The sequence below is a fragment of the Oncorhynchus nerka genome, linkage group LG15 (genome assembly GCF_034236695.1).
Source record: "Oncorhynchus nerka isolate Pitt River linkage group LG15, Oner_Uvic_2.0, whole genome shotgun sequence".
Lineage (NCBI taxonomy): Eukaryota > Metazoa > Chordata > Actinopteri > Salmoniformes > Salmonidae > Oncorhynchus > Oncorhynchus nerka.
Genome location: NC_088410.1, coordinates 95,366,270 through 95,378,769, shown reverse-complemented (window position 1 = coordinate 95,378,769; position 12,500 = coordinate 95,366,270). Strand labels below are relative to the sequence as shown.

At 46.2% G+C, this 12,500-nt stretch overlaps 2 protein-coding genes across 2 annotated transcripts in view; both read right to left on the bottom strand.

The window, feature by feature from the left end:
* LOC135559854 (dual specificity calcium/calmodulin-dependent 3',5'-cyclic nucleotide phosphodiesterase 1B-like) overlaps window positions 1-12,500 on the bottom strand; it is a 189,621-nt gene that overhangs the window by 70,479 nt on the left and 106,642 nt on the right. The window lies entirely within an intron of this gene.
* LOC135560285 (protein phosphatase 1 regulatory subunit 1A-like) overlaps window positions 1-12,500 on the bottom strand; it is a 41,871-nt gene that overhangs the window by 4,603 nt on the left and 24,768 nt on the right. The window contains exon 7 of the mRNA XM_065002146.1: window positions 462-599. Coding sequence (XP_064858218.1) covers window positions 462-599 — 138 coding nt within the window. The remainder of the gene's footprint in view (window positions 1-461; window positions 600-12,500) is intronic.

Here is a 12,500-nt window from a genome sequence, read left to right as displayed (position 1 = left end):
TCATTTTTATGCTGCTTTCGTGCAAAACCCCCCAAAAAAGCCCTCTGGGACAAATAAAGTTGAACTTGAGAGCTTGTCATCTTTTTTCCTACAGTATTTCTTTCAACTTTTTTAATTTAGAAATCTCTTCAAAACGTTGCCATACATTCAATGGCACAGTCAGTATGCAGTATTTTATAAACACAAAAAACATTCCCAATGGCAACACACTACTGCAGGCATATCACTGAATGTTAGGTGCTCTGAAACCAAGGCATGTGATCAAATCACTATCACAGATATTTGCTCTTTTAATATGCCAAATGAAGCCACAGAGTTAAATAGTTTAATAGATATAAATAAATAAATACGAATAAACGCTGTCTGGCTGATTTCTAAAGGATCTGAATGATCATTGATGGTTTCAAAGAGATTAGGAGAGTGTCTCTCCTGTCTGCCACAGCTGCAGTGATTCAACCTACCTGCTAGTGCGTGTTGTTGTTGTTGTTGTGACGATGATGTTGCTGCCATGGGAACGACGGAGCATCCCACTTCCTCCTCGGAGAGGGGGCACTCATGTCCCCCTGTAGCTTCTGATAGACTGTTCCGCGAAAACTCTGCTGCAAACACAGAAAATGTCCTTAATCAAATAGAATGGCAATGACTGTTAAAATGATCAAATTCATATTTGACAAATTCCATTATTCCAGTTCAATTCCTGTTGTTGTTGTATTGTGGAGACGGGAGAGAAGCACCTATTCAGTCTGATGCTGAGTGACTTTTAAAGGCCGATCTTTAAAACGAGTCATTCCAGAACAGTGGATCAAAATGGATGGTTCCCCTCTGACTTTCTCTAGACCAGAGTGTTACATCCTTTCATACATCTTCCGCCTCTATTCTGACAAACTATGAGGCAAAATAGCGTATCGTAGACGACGATACGGTAGCCATAATGGAGAATACATATCTAGTAGTTCTGACTCCAGCCAGACACAGCAGGGACAACTCTATCTAATAGATGTAACTCCATCCAGACACAGCAGGGACAACTCTATCTAGTAGATCTGACTCCATCCAGACACATCAGGGACAACTCTATCTAGTAGATCTAACTCCATCCAGACACAGCAGGGACAACTCTATCTAGTAGATCTGACTCCATCCAGACACAGCAGGGACAACTCTATCTATTAGATCTGACTCCATGTAGACACAGCAGGGACAACTCTATCTAGTAGATCTGACTCCATCCAGACACAGACACAGCAGGGACAACTCTATCTAGTAGATCTGACTCCATCCAGACACAGCAGGGACAACTCTATCTAATAGATGTAAATCCATCCAGACACAGCAGGGACAACTCTATCTAGTAGATCTGACTACATCCAGACACAGCAGGGACAACTCTATCTAGTAGATCTGACTCCATCCAGACACAGACACAGCAGGGACAACTCTATCTAGTAGATGTGACTCCATCCAGATACAGCAGGGACAACTCTATCTAGTAGATCTGACTCCATCCAGACACAGCAGGGACAACTCTATCTAATAGATGTAAATCCATCCAGACACAGCAGGGACAACTCTATCTAGTAGATCTGACTACATCCAGACACAGCAGGGACAACTCTATCTAGTAGATCTGACTCCATCCAGACACAGACACAGCAGGGACAACTCTATCTAGTAGATGTGACTCCATCCAGATACAGCAGGGACAACTCTATCTAGTAGATCTGACTCCATCCAGACACAGCAGGGACAACTCTATCTAATAGATGTAACTCCATCCAGACACAGCAGGGACAACTCTATCTAGTAGATCTGACTCCATCCAGACACAGCAGGGACAACTCTATCTAGTAGATCTGACTCCATCCAGACACAGCAGGGACAACTCTATCTAGTAGATCTGACTCCATCCAGACACAGCAGGGACAACTCTATCTATTAGATCTGACTCCATGTAGACACAGCAGGGACAACTCTATCTAGTAGATCTGACTCCATCCAGACACAGACACAGCAGGGACAACTCTATCTAGTAGATCTGACTCCATCCAGACACAGACACAGCAGGGACAACTATATCAAGTAGATCTGACTCCATCCAGACACAGACACAGTAGGGACAACTCTATCTAGTAGATCTGACTCCATCCAGACACAGCAGGGACAACTCTATCTAGTAGATCTGACTCCATCCAGACACAGACACAGCAGGGACAACTCTATCTAGTAGATGTGACTCCATCCAGATACAGACACAGCAGGGACAACTATATCTAGTAGATCTGACTCCATCCAGACACAGACACAGTAGGGACAACTCTATCTAGTAGATCTGACTCCATCCAGACACAGCAGGGACAACTCTATCTAATAGATGTAAATCCATCCAGACACAGCAGGGACAACTCTATCTAGTAGATCTGACTCCATCCAGACACAGCAGGGACAACTCTATCTAGTAGATCTGACTCCATCCAGACACAGCAGGGACAACTCTATCTAGTAGATCTGACTCCATCCAGACACAGCAGGGACAACTCTATCTATTAGATCTGACTCCATGTAGACACAGCAGGGACAACTCTATCTAGTAGATCTGACTCCATCCAGACACAGACACAGCAGGGACAACTATATCAAGTAGATCTGACTCCATCCAGACACAGACACAGTAGGGACAACTCTATCTAGTAGATCTGACTCCATCCAGACACAGCAGGGACAACTCTATCTAGTAGATCTGACTCCATCCAGAAACAGCAGGGACAACTCTATCTAGTAGATCTAACTCCATCCAGATACAGACACAGCAGGGACAACTATATCTAGTAGATCTGACTCCATCCAGACACAGACACAGTAGGGACAACTCTATCTAGTAGATCTGACTCCATCCAGACACAGCAGGGACAACTCTATCTAGTAGATCTGACTCCATCCAGAAACAGCAGGGACAACTCTATCTAGTAGATATGACTCCATCCAGACACAGACACAGCAGGGACAACTCTATCTAGTAGATGTGACTCCATCCAGATACAGCAGGGACAACTCTATCTAGTAGATCTGACTCCATCCAGACACAGCAGGGACAACTCTATCTAATAGATGTAACTCCATCCAGACACAGCAGGGACAACTCTATCTAGTAGATCTGACTCCATCCAGACACAGCAGGGACAACTCTATATAGTAGATCTGACTCCATCCAGACACAGCAGGGACAACTCTATCTATTAGATCTGACTCCATGTAGACACAGCAGGGACAACTCTATCTAGTAGATCTGACTCCATCCAGACACAGACACAGCAGGGACAACTCTATCTAGTAGATCTGACTCCATCCAGACACAGCAGGGACAACTCTATCTAATAGATGTAAATCCATCCAGACACAGCAGGGACAACTCTATCTAGTAGATCTGACTCCATCCAGACACAGCAGGGACAACTCTATCTAGTAGATCTGACTCCATCCAGACACAGCAGGGACAACTCTATCTAGTAGATCTGACTCCATCCAGACACAGCAGGGACAACTCTATCTATTAGATCTGACTCCATGTAGACACAGCAGGGACAACTCTATCTAGTAGATCTGACTCCATCCAGACACAGACACAGCAGGGACAACTCTATCTAGTAGATCTGACTCCATCCAGACACAGACACAGCAGGGACAACTATATCAAGTAGATCTGACTCCATCCAGACACAGACACAGTAGGGACAACTCTATCTAGTAGATCTGACTCCATCCAGACACAGCAGGGACAACTCTATCTAGTAGATCTGACTCCATCCAGAAACAGCAGGGACAACTCTATCTAGTAGATCTAACTCCATCCAGACACAGACACAGCAGGGACAACTCTATCTAGTAGATGTGACTCCATCCAGATACAGACACAGCAGGGACAACTATATCTAGTAGATCTGACTCCATCCAGACACAGACACAGTAGGGACAACTCTATCTAGTAGATCTGACTCCATCCAGACACAGCAGGGACAACTCTATCTAGTAGATCTGACTCCATCCAGAAACAGCAGGGACAACTCTATCTAGTAGATCTGACTCCATCCAGACACAGACACAGCAGGGACAACTCTATCTAGTAGATGTGACTCCATCCAGATACAGCAGGGACAACTCTATCTAGTAGATCTGACTCCATCCAGACACAGCAGGGACAACTCTATCTAATAGATGTAACTCCATCCAGACACAGCAGGGACAACTCTATCTAGTAGATCTGACTCCATCCAGACACAGCAGGGACAACTCTATATAGTAGATCTGACTCCATCCAGACACAGCAGGGACAACTCTATCTATTAGATCTGACTCCATGTAGACAAAGCAGGGACAACTCTATCTAGTAGATCTGACTCCATCCAGACACAGACACAGCAGGGACAACTCTATCTAGTAGATCTGACTCCATCCAGAGACAGCAGGGACAACTCTATCTAATAGATGTAAATCCATCCAGACACAGCAGGGACAACTCTATCTAGTAGATCTGACTCCATCCAGACACAGCAGGGACAACTCTATCTAATAGATGTGACTCCATCCAGACACAGCAGGGACAACTCTATCTAGTAGATCTGACTCCATCCAGACACAGCAGGGACAACTCTATCTAGTAGATCTGACTCCATCCAGACACAGACACAGCAGGGACAACTCTATCTAGTAGATGTGGCTCCATCCAGACACAGTAGGGACAACTCTATCTAATAGATCTGACTCCATCCAGACACAGCAGGGACAACTCTGTCAAGTAGATGTGACTCCATCCAGGCACAGCAGGGACAACTCTATCTAGTAGATCTGACTCCATCCAGATACAGCAGGGACAACTCTATCTAGTAGATCTGGCTCCTTCCAGACACAGCAGGGACAACTCTATCTAGTAGATGTGACTCCATCCAGACACAGCAGGGACAACTCTGTCAAGTAGATCTGACTCCATCCAGACACAGCAGGGACAACTCTATCTAGTAGATCTGACTCCATCCAGACACAGAAACAGCAGGGACAACTCTATCTAGTAGATCTGACTCCATCCAGACACAGACACAGCAGGGACAACTCTATCTAGTAGATCTGACTGCATCCAGACACAGCAGGGACAACTCTATCTAGTAGATCTGACTCCATCCAGACACAGACACAGCAGGGACAACTCTATCTAGTAGATCTGACTCCATCCAGACACAGACACAGCAGGGACAACTCTATCTAGTAGATCTGACTCCATCCAAACACAGCAGGGACAACTCTATCTAATAGATGTGACTCCATCCAGACACAGCAGGGACAACTCTATCTAGTAGATCTGACTCCATCCAGACACAGCAGGGATAACTCTATCTAGTAGGACTCCAACACAGACACAGCAGGGATAACTCTATCTAGTATCTGACTCCATCCAGATCTATCTAGTAGATCTGACTCCATCCAGACACAGACACAGCAGGGACAACTCTATCTAGTAGATGTGGCTCCATCCAGACACAATAGGGACAACTCTATCTAATAGATCTGACTCCATCCAGACACAGCAGGGACAACTCCTATCTGACTCCATCCAGAAACAGCAGGGACAACTCTATCTAGTAGATCTGACTCCATCCAGACACAGACACAGCAGGGACAACTCTATCTAGTAGATGTGACTCCATCCAGATACAGCAGGGACAACTCTATCTAGTAGATCTGACTCCATCCAGACACAGCAGGGACAACTCTATCTAATAGATGTAACTCCATCCAGACACAGCAGGGACAACTCTATCTAGTAGATCTGACTCCATCCAGACACAGCAGGGACAACTCTATCTAGTAGATCTGACTCCATCCAGACACAGAAACAGCAGGGACAACTCTATCTAGTAGATCTGACTCCATCCAGACACAGACACAGCAGGGACAACTCTATCTAGTAGATCTGACTGCATCCAGACACAGCAGGGACAACTCTATCTAGTAGATCTGACTCCATCCAGACACAGACACAGCAGGGACAACTCTATCTAGTAGATCTGACTCCATCCAGACACAGACACAGCAGGGACAACTCTATCTAGTAGATCTGACTCCATCCAAACACAGCAGGGACAACTCTATCTAATAGATGTGACTCCATCCAGACACAGCAGGGACAACTCTATCTAGTAGATCTGACTCCATCCAGACACAGCAGGGATAACTCTATCTAGTAGATCTGACTCCATCCAGACACAGACACAGCAGGGATAACTCTATCTAGTAGATCTGACTCCATCCAGACACAGCAGGGACAACTCTATCTAGTAGATCTGACTCCATCCAGACACAGACACAGCAGGGACAACTCTATCTAGTAGATGTGGCTCCATCCAGACACAATAGGGACAACTCTATCTAATAGATCTGACTCATCCAGACACAGCAGGGACAACTCTATCTAGTAGATCTGACTCCATCCAGAAACAGCAGGGACAACTCTATCTAGTAGATCTGACTCCATCCAGACACAGACACAGCAGGGACAACTCTATCTAGTAGATGTGACTCCATCCAGATACAGCAGGGACAACTCTATCTAGTAGATCTGACTCCATCCAGACACAGCAGGGACAACTCTATCTAATAGATGTAACTCCATCCAGACACAGCAGGGACAACTCTATCTAGTAGATCTGACTCCATCCAGACACAGCAGGGACAACTCTATATAGTAGATCTGACTCCATCCAGACACAGCAGGGACAACTCTATCTATTAGATCTGACTCCATGTAGACAAAGCAGGGACAACTCTATCTAGTAGATCTGACTCCATCCAGACACAGACACAGCAGGGATAACTCTATCTAGTAGATCTGACTCCATCCAGACACAGCAGGGACAACTCTATCTAATAGATGTAAATCCATCCAGACACAGCAGGGACAACTCTATCTAGTAGATCTGACTCCATCCAGACACAGCAGGGACAACTCTATCTAATAGATGTGACTCCATCCAGACACAGCAGGGACAACTCTATCTAGTAGATCTGACTCCATCCAGACACAGCAGGGACAACTCTATCTAGTAGATCTGACTCCATCCAGACACAGACACAGCAGGGACAACTCTATCTAGTAGATGTGGCTCCATCCAGACACAGTAGGGACAACTCTATCTAATAGATCTGACTCCATCCAGACACAGCAGGGACAACTCTGTCAAGTAGATGTGACTCCATCCAGGCACAGCAGGGACAACTCTATCTAGTAGATCTGACTCCATCCAGATACAGCAGGGACAACTCTATCTAGTAGATCTGGCTCCTTCCAGACACAGCAGGGACAACTCTATCTAGTAGATGTGACTCCATCCAGACACAGCAGGGACAACTCTGTCAAGTAGATCTGACTCCATCCAGACACAGCAGGGACAACTCTATCTAGTAGATCTGACTCCATCCAGACACAGAAACAGCAGGGACAACTCTATCTAGTAGATCTGACATCCAGACACAGACACAGCAGGGACAACTCTATCTAGTAGATCTGACTGCATCCAGACACAGCAGGGACAACTCTATCTAGTAGATCTGACTCCATCCAGACACAGACACAGCAGGGACAACTCTATCTAGTAGATCTGACTCCATCCAGACACAGACACAGCAGGGACAACTCTATCTAGTAGATCTGACTCCATCCAGACACAGCAGGGACAACTCTATCTAATAGATGTGACTCCATCCAGACACAGCAGGGACAACTCTATCTAGTAGATGTGGCTCCATCCAGACACAATAGGGACAACTCTATCTAATAGATCTGACTCCATCCAGACACAGCAGGGACAACTCTATCTAGTAGATCTGACTCCATCCAGACACAGACACAGCAGGGACAACTCTATCTAGTAGATGTGGCTCCATCCAGACACAATAGGGACAACTCTATCTAATAGATCTGACTCCATCCAGACACAGCAGGGACAACTCTGTCAAGTAGATGTGACTCCATCCAGGCACAGCAGGGACAACTCTATCTAGTAGATCTGACTCCATCCAGATACAGATCTAATAGATCTGACTCCATCCAGACACAGCAGGGACAACTCTATCTAGTAGATCTGGCTCCTTCCAGACACAGCAGGGACAACTCTATCTAGTAGATCTGACTCCATCCAGATACAGCAGGGACAACTCTATCTAGTCTGGCTCCTTCCAGACACAGACTCCATCTAGTAGACACACAGCAGGGACAACTCTATCTAGTAGATCTGACTCCATCCAGACACAGCAGGGACAACTCTATCTAGTAGATCTGACTCCATCCAGACACAGAAACAGCAGGACAACTCTATCTAGTAGATCTGACTCCATCCAGACACAGACACAGCAGGGACAACTCTATCTAGTAGATCTGACTGCATCCAGACACAGCAGGGACAACTCTATCTAGTAGATCTGACTCATCCAGACACAGCAGGGACAACTCTATCTAGTAGATCTGACTCCATCCAGACACAGCAGGGACAACTCTATCTATTAGATCTGACTCCATCCAGACACAGCAGGGACAACTCTATCTAATAGATGTAAATCCATCCAGACACAGCAGGGACAACTCTATCTAGTAGATCTGACTCCATCCAGACACAGCAGGGACAACTCTATCTAGTAGATCTGACTCCATCCAGACACAGCAGGGACAACTCTGTCAAGTAGATCTGACTCCATCCAGACACAGCAGGGACAACTCTATCTAGTAGATCTGACTCCATCCAGACACAGCAGGGACAACTCTGTCAAGTAGATCTGACTCCATCCAGACACAGCAGGGACAACTCTATCTAGTAGATCTGACTCCATCCAGACACAGCAGGGACAACTCTGTCAAGTAGATCTGACTCCATCCAGACACAGCAGGGACAACTCTATCTAGTAGATCTGACTCCATCCAGACACAGCAGGGACAACTCTATCTAATAGATGTGACTCCATCCAGACACAGCAGGGACAACTCTATCTAGTAGATCTGACTCCATCCAGACACAGCAGGGATAACTCTATCTAGTAGATCTGACTCCATCCAGACACAGACACAGCAGGGATAACTCTATCTAGTAGATCTGACTCCATCCAGACACAGCAGGGACAACTCTATCTAGTAGATCTGACTCCATCCAGACACAGACACAGCAGGGACAACTCTATCTAGTAGATGTGGCTCCATCCAGACACAATAGGGACAACTCTATCTAATAGATCTGACTCCATCCAGACACAGCAGGGACAACTCTGTCAAGTAGATGTGACTCCATCCAGGCACAGCAGGGACAACTCTATCTAGTAGATCTGACTCCATCCAGATACAGCAGGGACAACTCTATCTAGTAGATCTGGCTCCTTCCAGACACAGCAGGGACAACTCTATCTAGTAGATCTGGCTCCTTCCAGACACAGCAGGGACAACTCTATCTAGTAGATCTGACTCCATCCAGACACAGCAGGGACAACTCTATCTAGTAGATCTGACTCCATCCAGACACAGAAACAGCAGGGACAACTCTATCTAGTAGATCTGACTCCATCCAGACACAGACACAGCAGGGACAACTCTATCTAGTAGATCTGACTGCATCCAGACACAGCAGGGACAACTCTGTAGATCTGACTCATCCAGACACAGCAGGGACAACTCTATCTAGTAGATCTGACTCCATCCAGACACAGCAGGGACAACTCTATCTATTAGATCTGACTCCATCCAGACACAGCAGGGACAACTCTATCTAATATATGTAAATCCATCCAGACACAGCAGGGACAACTCTAGTAGATCTGACTCCATCCAGACACAGCAGGGACAACTCTATCTAGTAGATCTGACTCCATCCAGACACAGCAGGGACAACTCTGTCAAGTAGATCTGACTCCATCCAGACACAGCAGGGACAACTCTATCTAGTAGATCTGACTCCATCCAGACACAGCAGGGACAACTCTATCTAATAGATGTGACTCCATCCAGACACAGCAGGGACAACTCTATCTAGTAGATCTGACTCCATCCAGACACAGCAGGGATAACTCTATCTAGTAGATCTGACTCCATCCAGACACAGACACAGCAGGGATAACAGTAGATCTGACTCCATCCAGACACAGCAGGGACAACTCTATCTAGTAGATCTGACTCCATCCAGACACAGACACAGCAGGGACAACTCTATCTAGTAGATGTGGCTCCATCCAGACACAATAGGGACAACTCTATCTAATAGATCTGACTCCATCCAGACACAGCAGGGACAACTCTGTCAAGTAGATGTGACTCCATCCAGATACAGCAGGGACAACTCTATCTAATAGATCTGACTCCATCCAGACACAGCAGGGACAACTCTATCTAGTAGATCTGACTCCATCCAGACACAGACACAGCAGGGACAACTCTATCTAGTAGATGTGGCTCCATCCAGACACAATAGGGACAACTCTATCTAATAGATCTGACTCCATCCAGGCACAGCAGGGACAACTCTATCTAGTAGATCTGACTCCATCCAGATACAGCAGGGACAACTCTATCTAATAGATCTGACTCCATCCAGACACAGCAGGGACAACTCTATCTAGTAGATCTGGCTCCTTCCAGACACAGCAGGGACAACTCTATCTAGATCTGACTCCATCCAGATACAGCAGGGACAACTCTATCTAGTAGATCTGGCTCCTTCCAGACACAGCAGGGACAACTCTATCTAGTAGATCTGGCTCCTTCCAGACACAGCAGGGACAACTCTATCTAGTAGATCTGACTCCATCCAGACACAGCAGGGACAACTCTGTCAAGTAGATCTGACTCCATCCAGACACAGCAGGGACAACTCTATCTAGTAGATCTGACTCCATCCAGACACAGAAACAGCAGGGACAACTCTATCTAGTAGATCTGACTCCATCCAGACACAGACACAGCAGGGACAACTCTATCTAGTAGATCTGACTGCATCCAGATACAGCAGGGACAACTCTATCTAGTAGATCTGACTCCATCCAGACACAGACACAGCAGGGACAACTCTATCTAGTAGATCTGACTCCATCCAGACACAGCAGGGACAACTCTATCTATTAGATCTGACTCCATCCAGACACAGCAGGGACAACTCTATCTAATAGATGTAAATCCATCCAGACACAGCAGGGACAACTCTATCTAGTAGATGCATCCAGACACAGCAGGGACAACTCTATCTAGTAGATCTGATCCAGACACAGACACAGCAGGGACAACTCTATCTAGTAGATCTGACTCCATCCAGACACACAGCAGGGACAACTCTATCTAGTAGATCTGACTCCATCCAGACACAGACACAGCAGGGACAACTCTATCTAGTAGATCTGACTCCATCCAGACACAGCAGGGACAACTCTATCTAATAGATGTAAATCCATCCAGACACAGCAGGGACAACTCTATCTAGTAGATCTGACTGCATCCAGACACAGCAGGGACAACTCTATCTAGTAGATCTGACTCCATCCAGACACAGACACAGCAGGGACAACTCTATCTAGTAGATCTGACTCCATCCAGACACAGACACAGCAGGGACAACTCTATCTAGTAGATCTGACTCCATCCAGACACAGACACAGGGACAACTCTATCTAGTAGATCTGACTCCATCCAGACACAGGGACAACTCTATCTAATAGATGTGACTCCATCCAGACACAGCAGGGACAACTCTATCTAGTAGATCTGACTCCATCCAGACACAGCAGGGACAACTCTATCTAGTAGATCTGACTCCATCCAGACACAGACACAGCAGGGACAACTCTATCTAGTAGATGTGGCTCCATCCAGACACAGTAGGGACAACTCTATCTAATAGATCTGACTCCATCCAGACACAGCAGGGACAACTCTGTCAAGTAGATCTATCCAGTAGTAGATCTGACTCCATCCAGATACAGCAGGGACAACTCTATCTAGTAGATCTGGCTCCTTCCAGACACAGCAGGGACAACTCTATCTAGTAGATCTGGCTCCTTCCAGACACAGCAGGGACAACTCTATCTAGTAGATCTGACTCCATCCAGACACAGAAACAGCAGGGACAACTCTATCTAGTAGATCTGACTCCATCCAGACACAGACACAGCAGGGACAACTCTATCTAGTAGATCTGACTGCATCCAGACACAGCAGGGACAACTCTATCTAGTAGATCTGACTCCATCCAGACACAGACACAGCAGGGACAACTCTATCTATTAGATCTGACTCCATCCAGACACAGCAGGGACAACTCTATCTAATAGATGTGACTCCATCCAGACACAGCAGGGACAACTCTATCTAGTAGATCTGACTCCATCCAGACACAGCAGGGATAACTCTATCTAGTAGATCTGACTCCATCCAGACACAGACACAGCAGGGATAACTCTATCTAGTAGATCTGACTCCATCCAGACACAGC